Genomic DNA, 22,306 nt, shown 5'->3' on the forward strand with positions numbered 1-22,306 from the left:
ACTACAAGCAACTCCCTTTCAGTCTGCATGTCAACATGTGATCCAGTATTATTATAAAATATTAAGTTAATGCAGCTTTAATGTGTGTTGACAAGTATATTCCCACTTATGGGCTAAAAGAAAACTGGTAATCAAATAGTTTGAACTCTTCCTGAACTCAGAGTGTCTGGGGAAGGTCAAGAAAAGGCTGAAATGCCCTCCTGGTTGATGACTCTAAAACAATATATATCTTTATCCCTAAGTGGTGCTAGCAGCTAGAGCTATCGCCGCTATACTTTGCACTAAATTAATTTGCTCTGTTGATCTACTGCAGGTTTTTATTTTGGCCTCGGCCGGTGGTCGATCAAATGAAACAACCTGGTCCATGATTGGGTGACACGAGCACTTTTCTAAGAGCTCTGGAGGCAACGAGGTTGTTGATCAAACTACAGTAAAAGTTTAAAGAGGTGATAAGAGTGTGATTGAATCCAGAGAAAGTGTGGAAATGGAAAGAAAACGTCCACATAGTGCCAACACATACTCTGGAAGTAATCTAAAATATATCAGTGCCACGTGAATTTATATATTCTCTCTGGCGGTTTTTGGGTTCAACCCCAGAAACATCACGTATATCTGAGGCTCCTGAGCGCCGAGGATCAACCCATCCTTTGATGTGACGACTATAGCCGACCCTTCTTTGTAAAAACACACAGAAATAAATAGATTTGTGGTTAAAATGAGATTGGTTTTCGTCCAACGGGTGAACAGCGTGCGGTAATTGTCCTCCGTGGACACGAGGAACCATATAGCTCGAGGTCACAGAGTGCGATGGAGCCAATTTATGTCCCCGTGCCTCAATATAATCCTATTTCTGCACTTTTCTGTACACATGCAAGACATTTAACACACTCGACCACGTCTCATTATTTCACAGAAGCTTTCATCCATGTGGATTTTATTAAGTGTTATTCTGGCATCAGCCAAACTCATTCACAAAGGTATACACCAGGGTAATGGAGGCATATTTGTACGTTTAGTGTTGTTTATTACAGGTGTTTTCATTGTTTTCTTCCACCACTCAATGGTCAACCCTAAAGAGCTGCAGCTTTCGTCATCAGTCTGGGATTCATTGGTCTATTTTATGGCATAAAAATGTTTTAATTATTAAGTATGTGCATTGTAATGTCAACCAAAGACTGATTCATCTGTTATTTATTGTACAAATATTCAAAAACAAAAACAGTATGAATCAACATACTGAAATATGTTGAATGTTTATTAATTAATTGAATTGTTTCGGGATATTTTAATCTTAATCTTAAAGAAAATTGTAATTTTGAAGATAGTAGTAAGTCATAAAATGCTAACATTTACAATCCCCTTTTATTTGACTAACAACAATATAACTACTGTATAATTAATAGCAGAAAACTTTATAACAACGACCAAAATATTTAGACACTTGTTAACTAAGCTAAGCAAGAGCACAATCTCCAAGGTATCTGTGTTATTGCGGGGCTAATGTAATCCATTATAAAAGAAAGATGAGCAAAGCAAGGCTACGTTTAACCTTTTATATATTAATATAACATTGAATAGCATTGTTTTTAAAGTTATAAAAGTTATATTTTAAAGTACAATGTGCCTCTTTTCCCAAAAAATTTCAGACTCTGACTGCAGCCCAACACATGGATCAATATCTCCACAACGCTGCCTTGGGCCAAGCTTGTGGACATTTCTGGTATGTAAATTATATGTGTTCTCACTCTTTTATTGAATAAGAATTAAATTTGACTTGTATTATTGTTATGTAAGGAAAATAAAAAGCCTTCACCAGGATGTCGGCCAAATATGAAACATACGTTACACTCTGTGACCGGAAGACGAAAAGTGCAATCATTTATATTTTTACAAAACTTAAACTATGACAGAGACGGTGTTTGTTAAGTTGTATTATAAACAGTCAATTTACCATGAATTCACATTAAATTTACCTAAATGCATGTTTAAAGTGCGTCTGTGCATTACAGCCTGTTAATTAAGTTCATATGTGAACTATTGTGTTTTTCTTCTTAAAAACAAATCCCTCCTTTGCTCATTCTCCGAGCAGAAAAAAAAAAAAAATTGGTTAGTTTAAAATTTTTATGATGTAATTGTGGCAGCTTATAAAAACATAATTGGAAAGCTGGTTGTTTGGGATTTCCTGTAAGAACATGCACACCCAGCGAGCTGTTTTCAGTTTGAATGGATTATTAGATCTATTATTAGAGTTGGTAATAATAACGCCAATAAAAACAATGAGATCTATCAGAGAATCATTTAAATCACCAGTGTGGGTACTTACTTGTCCTACTTAATGCAACGCTGTGTAAGATTTGGTATTTTGGCATCCCCAGTTGCAAAACCACTGTGTTAAATATGGACAGCTGCACCTAATATCACTTCCACAGCTTCCTTTAGTCTTAGGTCTCTTTGCCTCTTTATAACCTCGGCTGGTAACGTGACCACCCTCCCAGCTCTGGTTCCTGTCCCCCTGTCCCAGTCCTGAAAGCTTCTCTAAATAATAATATTAATAATAATAACTTTTAAAAACGGAGATTACAAAGCAAAATTATGCACAAAATGCAATTAAACATAAAAAATAAAGAAAACAAAAAAAGAGAGCAGAATAGAAAGCATAAAATAAAATAGACTAAAGTAAAAAGACGAAGTCACATAAACTCTATAAACACCAACAGCAGCGACATTTGCAGTGGTTACTTTACTGTCTGTCCATCAGTCAGTTGAGTTACCATAACATATGATCCGGCAAAAGCACACACGGCTTTATCGTCTATTTTAGTCTAACTTGGACCATAATTTACTAAATGAACATCATTCTGTATGGAAGAAGACTTGAAACTAAAGATTTAGACCATAAACTCATTAGGAAACTGTTTACTGAGCTAATAAATCAACTGCGAAGTTGGCTCATTTCTCCATAAGACTGCATGGTATCGGCGTGTTAGTTGCCCCCCCACTGGCCATTACATAGAATGCAGGTTTAAAGACACTTTGTATATATGTACTATCAATGGGAATGACAGTGAAGCTGTTATTATAAGTCACATAATGTTGCTTTTTTACTCAGATTACAACAGTTTGAACTGTTTTGACCTGGACTACAGTTAAAGAAAACGAACCCGGTCGGACTTTATCTGAAGCAGAACCGGTCACGCCTGTCACTCAGTCATCCACTCCACCGCTCTGCGCTGCCCTCGGCACACAACCCCGCATTCATACTGTAATAACTGCCCATCAAAGTATTGACAAGAATTTTAATAATGCTTGATTTGTTCCAACGTGGTCTGAAAGGTCTGCCCTGTCGCAGCTTTACTCTGGGTTGGATATCTTTTCCATAACGTGGTCCAGATTGCCATCGCGGTGTAGTTTATTTTCATACCTAACGCCCACGCTGCAGAAGCTTTACATGCTCCCCCACATACTAATGTCTGTAAGTTATTTAGCCCCTTCTTTCAAAAACCCTCTGCAGATGTGTGTTTTAATAACCTGAAGTGCAGTTGATATTTGACGGAGGATTATTGTACTTGTCATTGATTTATAGAGGATTTAACTGCGGCGCTGCGTAGTCGTATCTGGACTCCAAGTTTCCATCTTATTCACATTCATCTCATGTAAGGTTTGATTTTCAGGAGAATCCCTCACCGTCTGTTTTCCTTTTCACCCGCACAGAAAAAGTAATTTAAGGTCTCCCTGGAGAGGTGTGTTCAGGAAAGCGACCCCTTTCACATCGCACACATAGTAATTTAATCCATTCTTTATATGAAAATATTGATTGTTTCAGCTTTGAAATATCCGATTACATTACGGATGAGCAGCAGCAGTAAAAAATAAGATTAAAAGCAATATATTAGGTAGACAGATACTGTTAAGAATAGATTAAATACATTAAAACACATAATACATAACATTATGTGCTGAAATAAAATAATTTACAAGGACTTACATTTTACAGTTGGAAAACTAAATCTGCCAGTTCTCTCTGGTAGAGAAACTGGTGGAAAAGTCCTCTTTTTTAACCCCCCGACCACTGTCTTAACTTATTAACTATATATTCTTTGTAATTTGATACAATTTCTACGGTAATTAGTAATTAGTTAGAAAATGAAGTCAGTAACCTAATACAATATTAAAGTAAAGTAACTTGAACACAAATATGCAAACATCTATAAGACAACAGAACAATGTTACTTTCGAAAAGAAAATGGAAACAGAAAAAAAAAATGATGCATAAAAAAATATATCCTCTGCTCACTCACTAAATGCAACTAATCTGATTACATATTTATTTCTGTAACTGTAATGGATTACAGTTAACTGATTACATAGCTCAGTTAGATGTAATCTGTGGCTTCCCGAGTCTGTTTATCAAACTCTTGATGGGTTCTTCCTGTTACTGTTTTTGGTTTCTCTTTCTCTCTGTTTTTCTGCTGTATTATTGCTACGATTCAACCACAAATCCATTTACTTGATTTTGGTCTTATTATGATTATTATTATTATTCAATATTGAAACTGTCTTTCTTGCCTTTCTTTTTCTTCTGTGAGGTTTTACAGATGTTTACCTCGCATTGAAAATACAAAAGTAGAAAATTATGCATAGCTGATATTTTTTTTAATTAAAACATTCTTTGAAATCTCGTAAAAATAGAATTTAACAAGTAACAAAGTACAAACACTTAGTTACTGTACTTAAGTAGTTTTTCCAGGTATCTGTACTTTACTTTTACTTTAATTTCCTACATTTTTTACTCAAATATCTGTATTTTCTACTAATTACAGTTTTAAAACAGGCTTTAGTTTTAATGCATTTAAGGGGATATTAAGGAATAGCTGTTCAACACGAATACCAGAGCTCACCATCTGGCACATTTCACTGTGTATTAAAAAAAAACTGGCATTCCTCTTCCTCTTCCTCTTCTATTGGCTGATACAGAAATACCAGCTATAAGATAACATTTAGGTTGATTTATTAGTCTCGTCTTTATCCTGACAGTGTTTCTTTAAATAGTTCCTCTCTCTTCACTGGATACATCCATACAAGTGATCAATCACTAAAAGACAATTTTCTGTCTGTATTTTGTATTTATTTTCATTTTTAACAATCCTTCCGACTTAATAAGCTTCTTTTTTGAGAAACAACCATTGTTCTATTAGCTGTTTGGTTGATTTACCCGAGTACTTTTCTAATGCAGTATGAGAATATATGAATATAACTAACATATAATTTAGTTTTCTTCACAGAAATCAAAGAAAAAATACTGAGATATGGGCCTACGGTATATATTTTACATTCTCTTACACCCCTTAAAATCAAGAAGGCCTCGCGACCTCCCTGTGAGACTTTGCCGACCCCCAGCAGGGGTCTGAACCCCCAGGCTGGGCACCACTGTTTTACATTATCAGTGTATAGCGTCTAGAAACCTCTCTGTTAACCTAAATAGACATTTTCTTACTGAGGGGAATATTTAGGTTCTGCTCCCAATCAGCGAGTGATCGGATCCATTCAACGAAAAAACTGTTTTTTGTTTTCGTCTCCATGGTTTGTTCTCGTCTTTCTTCTGGTGAGGTCGGCTGCCTCCGTTTCCAAATCGGTTATGACATTTCATTTCTGGGACAATCTGTGTGTGTGAAAAAAGGAACGATTCTGAGCCCACATGGCTTTTTGTTTTCTCGTTCTCCGCGGGCTGTTTCCCTTCAGCTTCCTGCAACATAAAAAAAAAAGAAATCCTTTGTGTGCCAATGGGCTGCTGCTTAAAAGACCTTATCAAAGGCTTAATAATGTTTGTTGCTTTACTTGCAGGAATAACTGCATTGTTTAGGTGCCCTGCAAGGTATTCTTGATAGCACCACTCCCACTGATTCTGAAAATTCCCATTTCCAATGGCCGGTAGTCGGGGCAGCAGGGTTGAAACAGTAGTATTGTTCTCCTAAAAAAAGTATGTGTGTGTGTCAGGTTGAGAGTTTGTCTGGCCCCACTTAGTCTCTTCAGGATGTTTTGGGTTTTTCTGTCTGTGTGGCTGTGCATGCATGCATAAGTGTGTGTGTGTGTGTGTGTGTGTGTGTGTGTGCGCGCGCTTAGCAGCTTTATAAAACTAATTTCCTGGCTGGCTCTTAGGAAAACAGAGAGTACGCTGGGTAATAATATAGGGAGACGTGGAGAAAAACGGCAGCAAATGTTGATATGAAAGGGTGTGTGGCAGCTCTATGATGGATGTGTTGTGTGTGTGTGTGTGTGTGTGTGTGTGTGTGTGTGTGTGCGTGTGAGAAAAAAAAGAGAGGGAGGATGGAGGGAAAGCGGGCGCAGTATGAAGTGAATGCTGATATGGAGATAGCTGCTGTATGGAGGTGACTGGGTGGTGTGTGTGTGTGTGTGTGTGTGTGTGTGTCAGGAAGGGTGGTTCTGTATTTGGGAGGGAGTGGTGGAGGGCAGGTTAAAAAAAAAAAAAAAAAAAAGAAAAGGCAATAGGTCTTTTGTTAACACTCTTATAAAAACACAGTGGGGTTGGAGAAAGGCAGATAAAGTCTTAAATAAGACCAATGTCCTCCATTAATCTCAGCCTGGGTCCTGAAATCGAAGTCGTAGACAGGAGTCTTTTGTTCTGGCTGTGTGTTTAAATAAAGTTGCATATTTGAAGTATAATTGAGCTTATTTGATTAATTCAGGTGTTTTCTTTCTTTCTTTTTTTCTATTAATTAATTACCTTCAGGTGTAAAGTAACATAGATACGTGCGGATATCTTGCTGCATTTACTCACCTGAGTCAGGATTAGAGCTGTAAATCATCACTAAACTAGAAAAAAACAATGTTTTCTGGCTTTATTATCTTATTATTTTACGACAAATTTAACTAGTCACAATCACTATGTTGTGTTGTGTTCACGAGTACTTATTCTTTTAGATTGTGTTTGAGATATTTGCGTTTTTTATTCTATTCTAATACAAACTTCCTTCTTGCTGCTCTCCTTGACGCAGTAATTACATGATTATTTATTTAATAATATTAAATAATAACCGCCTAACAATTCAAAACTGTTTTTATATGCTTCTTGACTTGCAGCACTTGCTTTTATCTCTATATTTTCTCAAACTATGTTTATTGTTATGCACCGAAGACGAACCTCTTGTATGTAAAAACTTGGCAACAAACTTAATTTTGATTCTTATTTGTAGTATCGACTCAACAGGTGAAGCACTAATCCTCCCTTTTTCATTTAATTCACATCGACTGTCACAAAAATCTCACATATAAAAACAGTAATAACAACATCAATGCATTCATATGTCATCTTTCACGCACACATTTTCCTCCTCATGCCACACGTGCTTCGCCTGTTCCACATTATGTTTAATTAGTCTTGCGGGCTGATGTTATCACGGACAGATCTACACGCACACATACGTGCACATATTATGCTCAAATTGCACACATTCTTATCTCCTCTGCAGGGTTAATGAAACTTAACATTCCTTTCATTTACGCAGAGACACACACAGACACTGTCCCTTTGTCCACCAAATCACAAGGGACTTTACACGACTTACACAGCGTCTTTATGACCCTTTCTTTTAATTCGATTTCTTCATCCTGGTGTCGGTTTGTGCTGCAGGTAGACATGAGATCAAGTCTCAGTTAGTTGTTGTACGTTTAGAAGTTACTGTGATTTGTTTTAGTTTGTCGTTCATTCATTGTTGTTCGTAGTCTCTCTGTCTGCGAGTGCATGGTTCTGTTTATGCTAATATGCAAACATCAGTAAGGCATTACGTAAAGCCAGAGCTAATAAAACTAAAATGTGAATCTCAGATGTTGCTGCAGCTCGCCTCAAATGTACCGTGTCGACATTACTGTCCTCGCTTAACCCAGCCGGTGTATACGAAAGGATTTCAAGAAGGCAAGAAATGTAGGAGGAGGGAGGGAGGTCGACGTCATCATGAGTCAGCCATTGAGTCTCCACACTTAGTGTTAGCATTGTGTGCCCCATGGTCACTCTGGTATACTCTGGCTTTCTTTTAACCAATCACAAAAGGTCTTTTTCCCTTTTCACACCTGTGTTTGCCTTACAGTTCTTTGTTAGAATAGCTGCTGCAAAAAAAGGTTTATAGTCTTAGAATAGTTAAAAATAGTAGGGTAAACACATTTTTCCGACTTCTGAGGTACAATTATGGGGGAATAAACTTTGGTCTGGCTTTTAAATGATTGGACGGGGGGGCGCATGAAAGGCAACAGATGTTACACCACTGGTTTGATATCTGTTGTTGCTGCTGCCTGGCTTTTTGTAAATTTGCTACCGAGACCATGTGAGGGCGTCTGCAACCTCAATCAGTGGGAGAGACCACTGGAAAAAATGCATCTTGGTGGGTCTCGGCACAGGAATTTCTTTGCCCCCCCCCAATCCCCTCCCTCCCTCCCTCCCTCCCTCGTTAAGTTACTTTTAATTTATGAGGTAATTTGTAATGGAGGATCAGGATGTTGTCCTTGGCCCCCTCCGTAGAGTTTCTCAGCATTGTCGACGTAGGTCAAGCGAGTTCATCTGAAGACCCTGAGAGATGCATGTTAGATGATAATAGGTGCATTTCTGGTTGGGATCAGTTACCATAACTTGGCATCAGGAGGGTAAAAGTAAGAGCTGCAACCTCTGCTCTGATCTGGAAACCAAAAGCTCGATCGAAGCCTTCGTTTTGTCTCGGTTTGCGAGGCGATTGCAGCTTTTTATTGAGTGAGATTAGTGGCAAAGCGCCCCCAGATGCTTTTGATGTGTTGCCAAGGTGCTTCGCTCACAACCCGCTCGTGACACACCTAAGAACTCACTGATGTTTTCAAGATCACTGGACATGTGTTGGTGACCTGCCCTCGATCTCTGCTGCTACTTACTGGTCTTCTTTTGAGCTGATTTGATTTTAAACTTTGAATACAGATTGAAGTTTTCAGCAAAGGGATGATTTCAGTTAAGAAAACAAGACACTAGTTAGTCTTGTTTAAGTTTTGAATGATGAAAAATGACCACTATAAAGTATAAAGTATAATATATAAAGTATGCCTATCGAAGACGTGTAGAGACTATTTTATAACCTAGTAAATAAAGAGTAAAAACATAAAAACAACCCAGGGTTCAAAGGTTTAGGACCTGTTTATAGGGGATATTTATGATATTATATTAATGATGAATAACCCACTGAACAGGCAGCTTGTTCAAATAGGAAACATCTAAAATTTGACACATTTAGAATAAAAACAAAGACAAAACAAGAATCTTCTCCACCTCTACTCCAACTCTTAGATTTGTATTTGTGTTCATTGGTTTGATATAGTTTTAGTCTCCACATTAAGGTGCAGCAGCCGTTTAAGGTTTGCGACATAATGAAGGAATGTTTTTGTTCTACTTTTAAACAAAAACATTCCTTCATTAGTGTCAATCCTGCATCCATATAACACACAAAGAAAACGCTGCCAAGAAGCCAAATCTATGGCTGCAGTTATCCCATCAGTTTGCATAAGATTAGTATTATCAGGAGACCTCCGTCTTAACAAAATGATGGTTGGCAATTTGTGCTAGAATTATTATTTGACAAATTACGGACGTGGTAGATTTACATGGGTTAAAAAATATACTGACAGTCTCTGCAATTACCACAAATTACTGGGTCTCCCCAGATAATAAAATTCCTGCGTGAATTTGGCTCAACACAGTTGTGGATTAACCTTTTAACCAGGCAAATTGATATTTAAAAAAAAAAAGAGTTATTTCAGTGGCTTAAGGGGGAGTAGCTGTAGGTAACACGCATAATGTTAAATGTGTGATCATGATGCTAATGTTTAGGTTGAGACGGCGTCTGTAGTCGATCACAGCTGCTGGCCAGATTGGTTTTGAGAAGCTGGGGTCCATAATGAATATATTTTGGTATAGAGATATATAATGAAGCCAATAAAACCCGTCAATCTATCCACCTTGACCTGAAACATCTAATACAAGTGATATATTTTCTTTTAGGTTTTATTCTGATAATAATAAACAACTCCACATTGACATCCCCGTCTGACATTAGGCACTTTATTTGAGCACAAAATAAGCATTATTAGGCAATCAACAGAAGAATCTTACATGTACATTCCTCAAGTGGTATCAAATTAGGTTTTTTTTTTAAAGAAAAGATACAATATCTACATTCATAGACAGTGTTTCTGAAGCTGTGTAAGACAAAAAAAATTAACGGAAATAATGTACAAAACAGTAAAAACAGCAAGTCTAGCTATGGTGAGAAAATAAATTAAGTGTGAATTTCGAGGTGGATAACTACGGTTGAGAAAATGTAGGAGGCTGAAATCGAAGCAGTTCTTGCTCTTTTTGCCTTTAAGCAAAGACTCAGAGAGTCTCAAAGTTGTAAAGCAGTAAATAAGATCTTAGTGTGCATGTCCTGTGTGGTTTTAAAACTGCGTCTGTGGCATGTGTTCCCTCTCGTTGTGAACCGAATATGAGTTATTGTATTTCTGTTTATGGGATCACAATTGCAGGCCTCTTAAGTGGGGACAATTTGCCTGTCCACACCTCTCCTAGGGGGTACATTTATGCTTTTGGTTCAAGGTTAAGAGTCCTATATAGTCGTACAAACCCAATTACGTACTCTGAAATAGAAAGTTCTGGAGGACTTGAAGGTCTGGATTGCATTTGCTCGTCTTTGGTTGCCTCATTTGCTCAAGTTTGCCAAAAAATACTCCTACAAACATTGTTTTTCATTGTGTCACGCTCGGACAGGAACGCATTACAGTCAGTGGAACAATGTCCGTAATCCGGTCCTGAGGGGTTTATATGTTGATCCGTCTCAATGCCAGCAACATGAAGTCACAGCGTGTCGTGTCTAACGTAGATGTAAAGCAGTGGTTCCCAACCTTTTCTATCATTTAGTAAACTGACTAAGTGACATATATTTTATGGATATTTCATGTGATATTAAACTACAATGAACCCAAATAGTGAACTGCAAGAAGTTTGTGTAAAACGAGTGATTTGGATGAATTGTAAGCAGATTATTTCCTGTATTTTTTATCATATTTAACAAACTTCTGCTTTCAAATTTACATTAACTTGTTCTTCACAGAAGTCAATCATATGCTGAGATAAAGGCCTACTGTGTATATTATTTAATTCATATCAAGAAGGCCTCGCGACCTTCCCGTAAAGCTTTGGCGACCCCTAGTGGAGGTCTCGAACCCACAGGTTGGGACCCACTGACGTAAACAATGAATGAATCAAAATGAATTCACTGTCTGTTACGAGTCTTCAAAGATACACACGATGCATTTTCAGTGAGAAACGGTGAATGTAAACAAACCTAACGCTACGTCTTTACAACCATCGCCAACAGTGGCTGCTCGGAGATGTTCTCTCATCCTCTAAAAGAAACTGTTGCTTTTGGAAAACCAGGTCTGTCCATCTGAAACCAGACTTGTGATGTACTTCCCTTGGAAATATATAATTATGTTCAACAAGCCACACACACTTATTTTCAAAATATAAACACAGCAGGGATCTTGGATGGGAGCTCAGGACAAGAACAGAGCTGGAGACTGTGAAACTGCCATTATTGAGGTCGATCTCAGCTGCTCGCAATCTTTCAGGTCTAAGGGGCAATACAACGGTCCCCCGTCTGGCAATTTCTAATGTTACGCTGGTTCAAAAGGCACAGTTCGTCCAAAAACCAGAGCCACACAAAAGACAAAACACACAAGACATAATTGGCATATTATGGGCATTATTCAGTACAAACAGAACTGCCAAGATCAACACTATTGAACTGGGATCGATTAGGTTGGATTGGATTCACAGCAGATGTCAGTGCACACATATTAACACACACCTTCTTACTCACATACATAAAGTGACAATCCTATAGGCTGATGTGATTTTAATTGGCTTATTAGTTGTTTTACTTTAGAGACTCACATGAATGAAAATCCAATTTGATCACCTTGGTTGAGTACGTTTTCTTCTGGGCGCCACAGCGGCTCAGTGGTGGGTTTGGACCCGACCCTGAATGGTTGGGGAAGGTTTGGTATGGTTTTGGATTTGTCTGCGTGGGTTTTCATGTGGACTGGAGACTTCAGTGACTCATTTTTGTGTTAACTCTGAACTCCGGCGTGTTGAATTTGAAATGAAACAGCGACTTTAAGCTTTAATTTGAGGCGTTACCATCCACATCAGTCGAACACCGTTGGCACCGCTGCCATTTTTATACACACACCCCAAACTATATCAACAAATATAACCTGAAATGAAGTAATTCTAATAAATACTTTGACTTATAACTAATTTCAGGGACTCCTCAGTGCAGCCAGCGTTACTCTTTCCTGCAGTTTGTTAACAAGAACTCCTACACTGTCCACCCAATATCGGCGCCCCCCTACCCGCTGTTTTATTACAAACCCCAACCAACGTGGAGCCAACACTCTCCTGATTCTTGACGATCGAGCTGGACTCTATTCCGCTTCGGTCTTTATACCTCAAAATGCAGCTTGATTTGATTCAGACGTCTCCGATTCTTGAGATAATTTGGGATGACACGGCCCCACACTGCGCAGGCAGGCTTTTGGCATTCATGTGTTTTAGCATAAACAGAGCCCCGGCACTGAAGCAGCATGTGCATGCGTGGCTTATTTATTTAATATCACACAGAAAGTGAAATGTTGTGACAGAGCCTGAGCAACGAGCAAGCTCGCTCTGCGGGGTGCCGCAAATGAAAAACATTGAAACTTCAGAAACTTAATTAATTAACCAGCGGGAGATAATGTGTTGTGTTTGCTGAAAACAAAATAATCTTTGGATTGAATCCCAACAGAACTACCGCCAGTTAGTGCGGTACTTTATGGATCCCCGGAGGTATTCCCTCCTCTCCTCCGCCCACCGGTAAACACTGGGAGCTCAAAGGTCAGGGGTCGGGCTGTGGATGCTTTCGCTGTCTCCAGCAGAGAGAATGCATCCTGGTGAGCCGTGACTTGGAAATGGAGATCATATGTCTAGAACTGTGGTTTCCCAACCCTTTTCTATCATTTATTAAGCTGATTAAGTGAGATAATTTATGGATATTTTTATATTATATTAACCCAAACAGTGAACTCTGCTGTAAAACGAGAGATTTAGATGAATTCTGAGCAGATGATTTCCTGTTTAGGGAACTTTTTTATACAACTTTCTGTCTGTATTGTTGAATTTTTTATACATTTTCAACAATCATACAAACTTAATAAGCTTCTTTTCTCACAGATCTTGTGTTTTCTTGTCCCTGATGCTTCGTCGTTGTTCTATTAGGCAATTTACATAAACTTTTCTTCACAGAAGTGAACCAAATGTGGAGATATAGGCCTACTGTGTATATTATTTAAGTTTTCTTACACACCTTAAAATCAAGAAGGCCTCATGACCCTACCACGAAGCTTTGGCAACCTCTAGTGGGGCTCTTGACCCCCAGGTTGGAAACCACAGGTCTAGAAGTCTGGATAAATCTATTTAGATCAGTAGCTCCCAAACTTATTTTTATTATATTACGCCTTGAAATAAAGGAATAAAGGAATTTCTACTTGTATCCCACACAATGTGGGATGTTGCGTGGCCAATCTACTTGTTACACACTGCGTACAAACACCAGATTTTAAAGCGTAAAGCTAACAGAGCGTGAGTAGAAATGACCTTAATTTGATTGTAGGATGTTCTTTTACTCACTACATCACCACACTGTAAATCTCCACGTACACAGAGAAAAGTTCCAAATATTTGTTTATTTTCTCAGCAACAATGTGCTACACATGTTCACAGCTACAAAACTGTCCAGTACAAACACGCCAGCACAGAGACATTCAATGCAAGAAAAGTTTTCCCAGCTGGCAAAGGGGTTTATGCTATTATAATACGAGTGTGTATGTTACATTATCATCACCGCTGGACCTGTTTCAGCTAACTGTTTGTTTTGTTTGGAGTGCAAGAAAGAAAGTTTTACCCTGGATAATAAACTGACTTAGGCTCACATTCACGGAGAGGAAGGGAGAGACAGTTTGGCATGTGTGATATGATGGACTGAGAGAGAGAGCCGAGCAGAAACGTGACCGGGTGCCACCCTGCAAAAAAAAAAAAAAAAAAAAAAGCTACTAAAACAGCAATCAAACACAAAGTGAAAATTTCTCTCCAATTTTGTGCATATACACAGGTATACGTGAGCCCCCAGTGCCAGAAAGATGAGCTTATAGGCCATAAAGTGACGTTATTTCTGTTTAATCCTGTAGATTAACCTGGATGTCACCTCATTAAACGTGTGTCAGCCTTTTTTCTCTCTCCGGGAAAACAAATTGAAGGCTCGCGTACACAAGCAAAGAAATCTGTGTGTACGTTTGCTTGACCTCGTTTTTTTAAGGAGTCGTCCATGTGAACCGAGCCCTTTGAACAAACACGTCCCGTAAAGCACACACACACACACACACTCTCCCTACACGCCTCCGACTGATCATTGACAACTACCAGATGGCACAGGGAGGCTAGACAGTGTGGATAAATGAGTGCGTGTCGGAGTGTGTTTGCGTCTCTACACTGGATGTGACACTGGATGATGTGTGTGTCTGTGGAGCACAGACTGGCCTGGATGCAGTGTTAAGGAGTGTGTGTGTGTGTGTGTGTATCTCCTTAATGTGCATACATGTGCGTGCCAGAGGGGGAAAGAAAAAGAAAAAGCGTGTAGGGGTTGAGTCTGTGCTAGTCGGCGCATGGTTTATGTCTGCAAATATCCCCTCCTTCCAAATCTTTCTTTATGTGCGTCTGTGTCTTGTTACTAAATCTGTTCTCTGTGTTCCTAAAACTCACCTGTACTGTGTTCGCCTGATGAACTGTTGTGTTAAAGGTACTACGTGTTCATCGTATGGGTGTGTTTACAGTTGACATACAGTATCAGGATTGCGCAAATGTTGTGCATGTGTGTTTTTGTGAGTGTTTCTTGTTCACTGGCAGCCATATTGGAGGTTATTCATCTCTTGCTCAACAGAGACGCCCGTGGTTCTCAAAGTAGAACTTGACCACGGCGGTTTCAGCGCTCATACACCAAATTCATTTAGTTTTATTGTTACAAACTAACCTTTATCTTGTCAGCTATTTTCTATAATGTTAAAACACATCTGATTAAGTTGCTGGTGGTTGGATATTAAAGGAATAGTTCCACATTTTGGGAGTAGTTTGATACCACTCTCATAACTGTACGTGAAGCTACAACCAAGTTAATTATCCAGATGTTATTTTGGTATTTTTGTCTCCAGTGGACGTTTAACATCGGTGCCGACTTTCATTTTTTTGGTTAGTGATGAAACTCCAGAGCAACTGGTTTTTGCAGGACAAAATATGTGTCGGTACATTTGGTGCAACAGTGAAAACAAAGTGTTTAAACAACATTTAAGTGAATATATTTCAGTGTTGAACATCGCTTTGTCGTTTTATGTAACCTAGACCTTTGTCTGTTGATCTGGAAATAACCTAAGTTGCACGTGTGTCCGTCGTCTTGTTCCCGTACTGTGTTTGTTGTTGTTTTCTGGTTGGTCGTTGCAGCTGATCCTTAAACTAAAAACTGAATGCAGCTCCACAGGGTAGACAAGAAAGACGAGATAAATCAAATTCTTTACATGAAAAAGAAGAAGAGGGAGGAGAAAGATCGTGACGGAAAGTGAAAGAGAGAGACGAGCGAGTTCAACGCTGCAGACTGGTCGGGCTGCATACCACCCTCAGCCTCTTTCTCTCTCTTCCTTTTATCTTCTTCTGCTGGGTTCGTTTTCTTCGGCATTTACGAGATTTCTCCCTCCTCCTCGTTTCCATTCCTCTTTCCTTGTAGACTCCTTTGTTCAAAAGGCACTCTTTTTGTGTTGCTTCTCACAGTCTTATTGCTGTATCCAGTACAAAGAAGCAATCCTTGCATAAAATCCACGGTTTTAGTGTAAGATAGTCGATAGTCTTTAGCAAAAAAATCCAAGTGGTTTAAAGTCCAGTCAAGGTAAAATACATATTAATTACTTTTCAAATCACCACAGTTCATTGTCTAAATCTCATTCTCAACCATTCATATGTACAGAACTCTCATGGCACGCTTTTAAAAAAAGTTATATTCCATATTTTTTATTTATTTTTTTGCTTTGGTTTGATCATTTTATTCCGCTACCATTTCACTGTCCGTCCTCACATCTTCGATGCAGAGGTTTTGAGTTTTTTTTATTGTGTGTACATTCTTCGGTCTGGTATCCAAATCCAAGGGTCCGATTGCTTCCCACAAAAAAAAAAAAAAGGCTGTTGACGAGCGAGACACGCTGAGATTCATGTGTTAATTTGGGATACGGGCAGCGGGGAGGCCTAATTTATTGGGCGATTCTCATCTAACAGGAATACCTCAAAGTTTCTGTAATGTTTTTCTCTGGTTTACTTCTCTTTTTGACATCCAAAAGGCAATTTCCTTCCCCGGGAATCAACAGGAAAATCGATATCCTCACATTTATTTTCGCGTGATTGCACATGTATCTTTTGTATATCTTGCTCTTGACGGTTAGGTTTCGCTTAATGGAGAGTAAGGAAGACAAATCCACTCTTTTTTTTCTTTTCCCTTTCACCCCTTCCTCCCCTTCCTCTTGCAGCGTTAACTCAAGCGAAGCCTTCAAACCCCAGTCCTTCACTCCTTCAATATATCCGTCCAAGCAAACATTGAGGGTCCAGGATCCAAGGCCAAAATCCCACCGCTCTGTCTTAATGACCCTTTTTTCCAATCAACGGATACTCAAAAGTCTCCAAGCCCACCCATGTATCCTATCCATCATCCCATCTGTTCCTCTTTTTTTTTAAACTTCCTCCCATCGCTTCCCCTCAGAGGTCCAGGCGGAAGGCGCCGAAGTAGCTGGAGGAATCATCCGCGTTGACCATGGTTGGAGAAGAGACTGAGACGAAGAGCTCGTCGCCGGCCCTCAGCTCGAACAGCCCTCCCTGGTAGACGGAGTGGAGGGCGTACTCGGCGTCCGGGGCCCAGCACTTTGTTCCCACCCCCTTCAGGAGCTGCACAGAAATGGAAAATCAAGGTAAGAAAGTGTGTTTCAATCAACACGACAAAGTTATTCCACATGAGAAGGGGTAATGTACCTGTATGGGGCTTGGGTAGGAGGTTTTCTTGTAGACGCACTGCACCAGCTGGTGGCTGACGCTGCGCTGGTCTCCGTCACCGGCGGCTGGGGACGGATAACGGAAATACACCTGGAGGCAGCAGAGAGCCGAGCAGGGACAGAATAAAGCAAATTATTAGGATTGTTCCGCTCATATTATAAAGACACTGAGAGGCACTTTGGATCAAACCTTAAATTATTGTCTGATTTATTTAGTTTATTTAAAGAAAAAGGTCTGTTATCGTCTTATAAACTGAACTCCTTTGAGTTTATAACTGTTTTACAATCTACAGACTAACAACTGACACAAATGTACTGACTTGGATGTACTGAGGATTATTTGCAGCTTCCACTTATTATTAGCGCATTAATCTGTGTACATGGTGTTGTTGGGCTAAAATAAATACAGTTAAAATGTATTTGAGCAGTATTTTTATTCTAGTTCTTGTTTTAGTAGTTGGTTTTAATCAAACTACAAAAAAAACTAAAATAATAAATTCTATAATAAACAAAATCCTTTTCTCTTGGTTTTAATGTCTAAAGATGTAGCAATAAGTTTTAATCCCTGATAGTACAGTAAGCTCACCTGTGAGTACAGGTAGTACCGCCCATCCTGAGGCACTCGCAGCTTCCCATTGGTCAGGGTCATGTTGTGCAGGTGAGCTCCGAAGCTCTGATTGGCCCATGAGCGGACCACATGGCGACAAGACTGATGGAGGCCCGCCGTGGGGATCGGGTAGGAAGGGAACCCTGTTGAAGAAGAAGGATTAGGGTTAACGATTATAAAGGAAATGAGGGTTGAAGCAAAATATGTAGAAGGAAAGCAGGCAGTGACACGCCCCGAGGAGTCCACATCCTTTATTTTCTACTTTATTTAGGACCCAATGGAGGATACAGAGCAGTTACAGGCGTCCTAACTAACAGCCAATCAGTATTTTCTGTGTCTTCAAGGCAAACCTTAGAAATACACAACTGGTTCTGAGCCAGGCAGGGATTCAGCCAGCGGCCAGCAGCTCTCGAGCTTTCCTTCCACATTCGACAAGCACCTTTTCCTGTGCGTCATTTCCCGTCTCGCTACTTTATGTGCGTGTTTGCATACTGTGTTAGGTAGCTCACTCTCAGTCATATGTGGGATTTAAAGGTGTGTTACGTGTGTGTAATGCTTTACACGATAATGGTTTATTAGAAAACAATATCAAAGGAAGCAAGAGATGTTGTACTTCCTTATGAGAAATCAAGGCTGAATGTGTGAACCACACACACACACACACACACACACACACACACACACACACACACACACACACACACACACACACACACACACACACACACACACACACACACGCATATACGACACCATCTTCGCCCTTTGTCAACTCAATGGAAAAAACATCAGGCAGTCTTTGCCAGATTGTCAACACCCTTCAGTTTGCACGCCAGTCTCAGATGAAACAATATGATGGTCTGGATAACACACACACACACACACACAGATATGTACACACATACACACACTTTAAATTCCACATTTAATGACACACACACTCTCCATCCTAATAATATCTGTTTTACTGTATTCATTGACTGATTCATACAGAAGACAATTAATGAATGTTTTTCTTGGAGGGAAAAAGCTCTCTGGCAGAAAGGAAGTGAGATTTTTTTGAAGAACAATTCAAACACAAGGAAACACATTAAGGTGGAATGTGTGTGCAACATTAATGGATAAAACAATCCTCCTTAATACAGCAGGTTCAAGTCCTAAGGTTGCTCCTCAGCGTGCCCTTATATAGACAATTAATGGATTTACCAGATTAATTTAAGGTATATTTAAGCAGCTGATTCCCTAAATTTACGCCATTTAAAAGAAAATATATATATCTTAAGATTATTTTAAGGTATTTTTTTGTCCTTAAAATGGCCAGCTGCTTCTACTATCCTCACTAAAATGTATGATTTCATGCATCACTCTTTGAGTCTAGTTCTAGGAATTTCTTTACAAGAGTTTGGCCCATAAGTCGAGTCAGTTCTTCTCCGCCTTCATCCACAAATCAGCTGTTGGTGTCTTAATGTTGTTCTTTCCCAGACGTCAGTTAAACAGACATACGTAGGCAAGGTACGTTTAGTTTCTTTCTTTTATCACTTAACACGCACAAACGGTGTCCTGCAGGGGTCATAAACACAAAGATACACACACTGACACTGACAACTTTTATGGTTTTCATAAATCTTCCTCTTCACTCTTCCTAAACACCCTTGACCCACAGTAACAGTCACAGACACCCAGATGACCTCACCTTGAGAGCTGGTATCTCTGAGGGTCAAGTGGGCAGATGGCCTCTGGGCCACCGAGGTCATGAACTTCGACCCCGAGTTGTTGAAAGCGCGAGGCATCGTTCTCGCCTCTGAAGGAGAGAGGAAACGTAAAAAAAAAGAGGTCAGAAACGAGGTTGTTGCATTGTGGTCTGTGTGTGTGTGTGTGTGTGTGTGAGAGATACTCACCTATGAAGGTTTGTTTGGAGATGATGTTATCTGTCACCTGAAAGAAAGTGAGAATGACCATCAATAAGGGTGATATTTGACCTTTAAGTACAAAACAACTATGATAAATATCAACTAGAGATTTGTTTTTCAAGTGTTTATTTAACTTTTATGAGTGTGAAGTTAAATATTAACTCGCAGTTCTTCGCTGCGATGGTTAAACAGCCATTATGAGTGCCGGCGTGCCGTGATAAACACGGTTGTAATTTATTTTATAGTTAACTCAAGACGGTTTTATTCACACAGCCCTGAATCATAAACTAAACATGGTTGGGCTGTTACAGTCTTTTTACAGCAACCCTCCTCAGGCAACCTTAGACCTTTGATTTGGATCAGGAGAAAACTTCACATTAAATCCCCTTAACGGGAAGAAGAGGAGGAACTTCAGGAGGATCAAAAGAAGGATGGACAGACACGAAGACATAAGTAAAATTACAATAATAAAGAGCAAGAAACTGCTTTTTTTTGGTGCTGTGAGCAGCTCCTCCCTTGCATTGAAACACCACTCAGTTTCTTTAGTGTAAATGGTGGCATTTTAAAGTCTCCTGTGTGTGTTTTCTTCTACTTTTCGGGCCGACTTTTGTCATTTTATTTAGCTAATTTAATGGTCTGCCTCTGTTGAACGAGAGCTGCTGCTCAGTGACAGGCAAACAGCTGTAGAGAAAGAATAGTTTCACATTTAAGTCGGTGAATTTGGGGCTTATTTCTACCAGTTTGACGACAGGGAATACAGTACTGAGGTAATTTAGGAGACCAAGACACTGTGGGGACGGGCCAGGAGGGGCGTTACGAGGGAGGTCGGGCATCAGAGAGGAAGCGACAGCGTGTAGAGCCAGAATATTTTCACATCTTAGACTAACCAAGGCAATTTTGTTGAGTTTTAATGTGCTCTACGATTACTTAACAAGCAGATTAAGCTGATGTTAGTTGGGTAAAAGAGAGAAACCTGAATTTAATAGGTGTATTTTTCTGTTTAGTCAGGAAAAAAGGTGTTATGTAGTGAGTTTATTTTGTTTATTAAAGCTAAAAGAGCAGCTGAAACTGCTGGTCGCCGGTTGTTGGGCTGATGGCGGCTTATTTTAACCACATATCTCACACTCACAAGGTTAAAATTAAGTTTAAGTTTGGTCTAAAGTTGGAAGACACGTCTTCCTTCTCCTCTCCTGCCTCCTTCCATCACCACAGTAATAAAGTATAAACGTTCCCTCTTTCCTCTCCTCTCCCCTCTCCGTCCTGTCTCTGTTTTACTTCTCCTGCTCCTCTATGTCATCCCTCGCCCCCCCAACGAGCGGCCTCCGTTTCATCTTCCCCAGATGTAGACGCAGCACGGCCGTGGAAATATATATATGTGTACACACACTCGCACACAGATGCATTTTCTTCTCACTCTCTCTCACACTCTCACACACATGCTAATGGTTTCTGTACCGACTGTCACGCCTCGTCTTTGTCTTTCCCACTTTGTAAATCAAGCTTCAGGCGCCATTTTTCATGTAGTTTCTGATATATTTGTCTCTTTTCTAACATCCTCTCTTATCTCATCCTTCCACCTCTGTCTTATTCCCTCCTTTTCTGACATTTTTCCACATCATGTCTCCTCCTCCTTTCTATTTTCTACTCCTCTCTACGTCTCTTCACTCTTTAACCAAAAGGTCACATGTTAAATCACCTGTTGCTAGTCATGTGGCTTGTCTCAAGTGCCCCGAAGCAAGGCACCGAGCCCCCTGCGGAATAAATCTCCCTGATTAATTTGCTGAAATGCCACAAAATCTCGAATATGATTAATTTCACCGCTGTTTTTAATGGGCATCCAGCTCCAACCGTGGTGTTTTTCTTGGCAGCGGGCCTGGTTTCTCCTGCACCCGACACTAAACCCAACCTGCAAATTGGACGTGATCGCTCTGGGGTTTGGCGTGTGTGTGTGTGTGTAAGTGTGTGTGTCTGTGCGCATACCCCCCACTTGTGTATACCCTATATACTCTAAGGGGAACCCAATACAGTGAAGTACAGAGCTTTGACCCCGGGCCGCGCTAGCTCGTCTCGCTAGGCGTAGCGTGCCTGTCTCGGCCTCACGTTCCTCAAGTCCTGAAAGCAGAAAATTACTCGCACGCACACCCACACTTTAAAGAAAGAGAGAAAATTGCCAACAGATTTTCTGCGACAAGAAAAGTATAAAAAAAAGACAAAAACAAGAAATGTGGGGGTATTTTTCTGACGCATGGCCCCCACTGCGAGCTTTCAGTCCTCCGTCAGGGCGACTCCAGAACGGCATGTTTTTAATATACGAGTTCAACACTTCTGCTGTCTTTAACGCTTAAAAGCTCACATGGGAAACTACTGGATGGCTGAAGAGTGAAATCAGCTGTAGAGGCTGCATGCATAATTTATGCTCGCAGCGGTGGACGTTTTCTTAGTCAGCTGCGTGTTTTAAAGGTGAAAACGCCACTGTCACGTAGAGTTATAGTTCCTTATAGTGTTTTCTTACTCACAGGAGTGTTCTCGCATCTGGCTTGTATTTAGAGCACGTTGTACGAGGTTAGATATTAATGCAGTTAGGGTGAAAGTG

At 39.8% G+C, this 22,306-nt stretch overlaps 1 protein-coding gene across 1 annotated transcript in view; it reads right to left on the minus strand.

Annotated features, from left to right (window-relative positions):
• Positions 1 to 13,787: 13,787 nt before the first annotated feature.
• Positions 13,788 to 22,306, minus strand: part of tnfsf10l (TNF superfamily member 10, like) — a 58,907-nt gene continuing 50,388 nt past the window's right edge. The window contains exons 3-7 of the mRNA XM_051400487.1: positions 19,702 to 19,738; positions 19,497 to 19,604; positions 17,783 to 17,946; positions 17,177 to 17,287; positions 13,788 to 17,092 (exon numbers count right to left, since the gene is read on the minus strand). Coding sequence (XP_051256447.1) covers positions 16,907 to 17,092; positions 17,177 to 17,287; positions 17,783 to 17,946; positions 19,497 to 19,604; positions 19,702 to 19,738 — 606 coding nt within the window. The 3' untranslated portion in view covers positions 13,788 to 16,906. The remainder of the gene's footprint in view (positions 17,093 to 17,176; positions 17,288 to 17,782; positions 17,947 to 19,496; positions 19,605 to 19,701; positions 19,739 to 22,306) is intronic.

This window comes from Dicentrarchus labrax, unplaced genomic scaffold (genome assembly GCF_905237075.1).
Source record: "Dicentrarchus labrax unplaced genomic scaffold, dlabrax2021, whole genome shotgun sequence".
Taxonomy (NCBI): Eukaryota; Metazoa; Chordata; class Actinopteri; family Moronidae; genus Dicentrarchus; species Dicentrarchus labrax.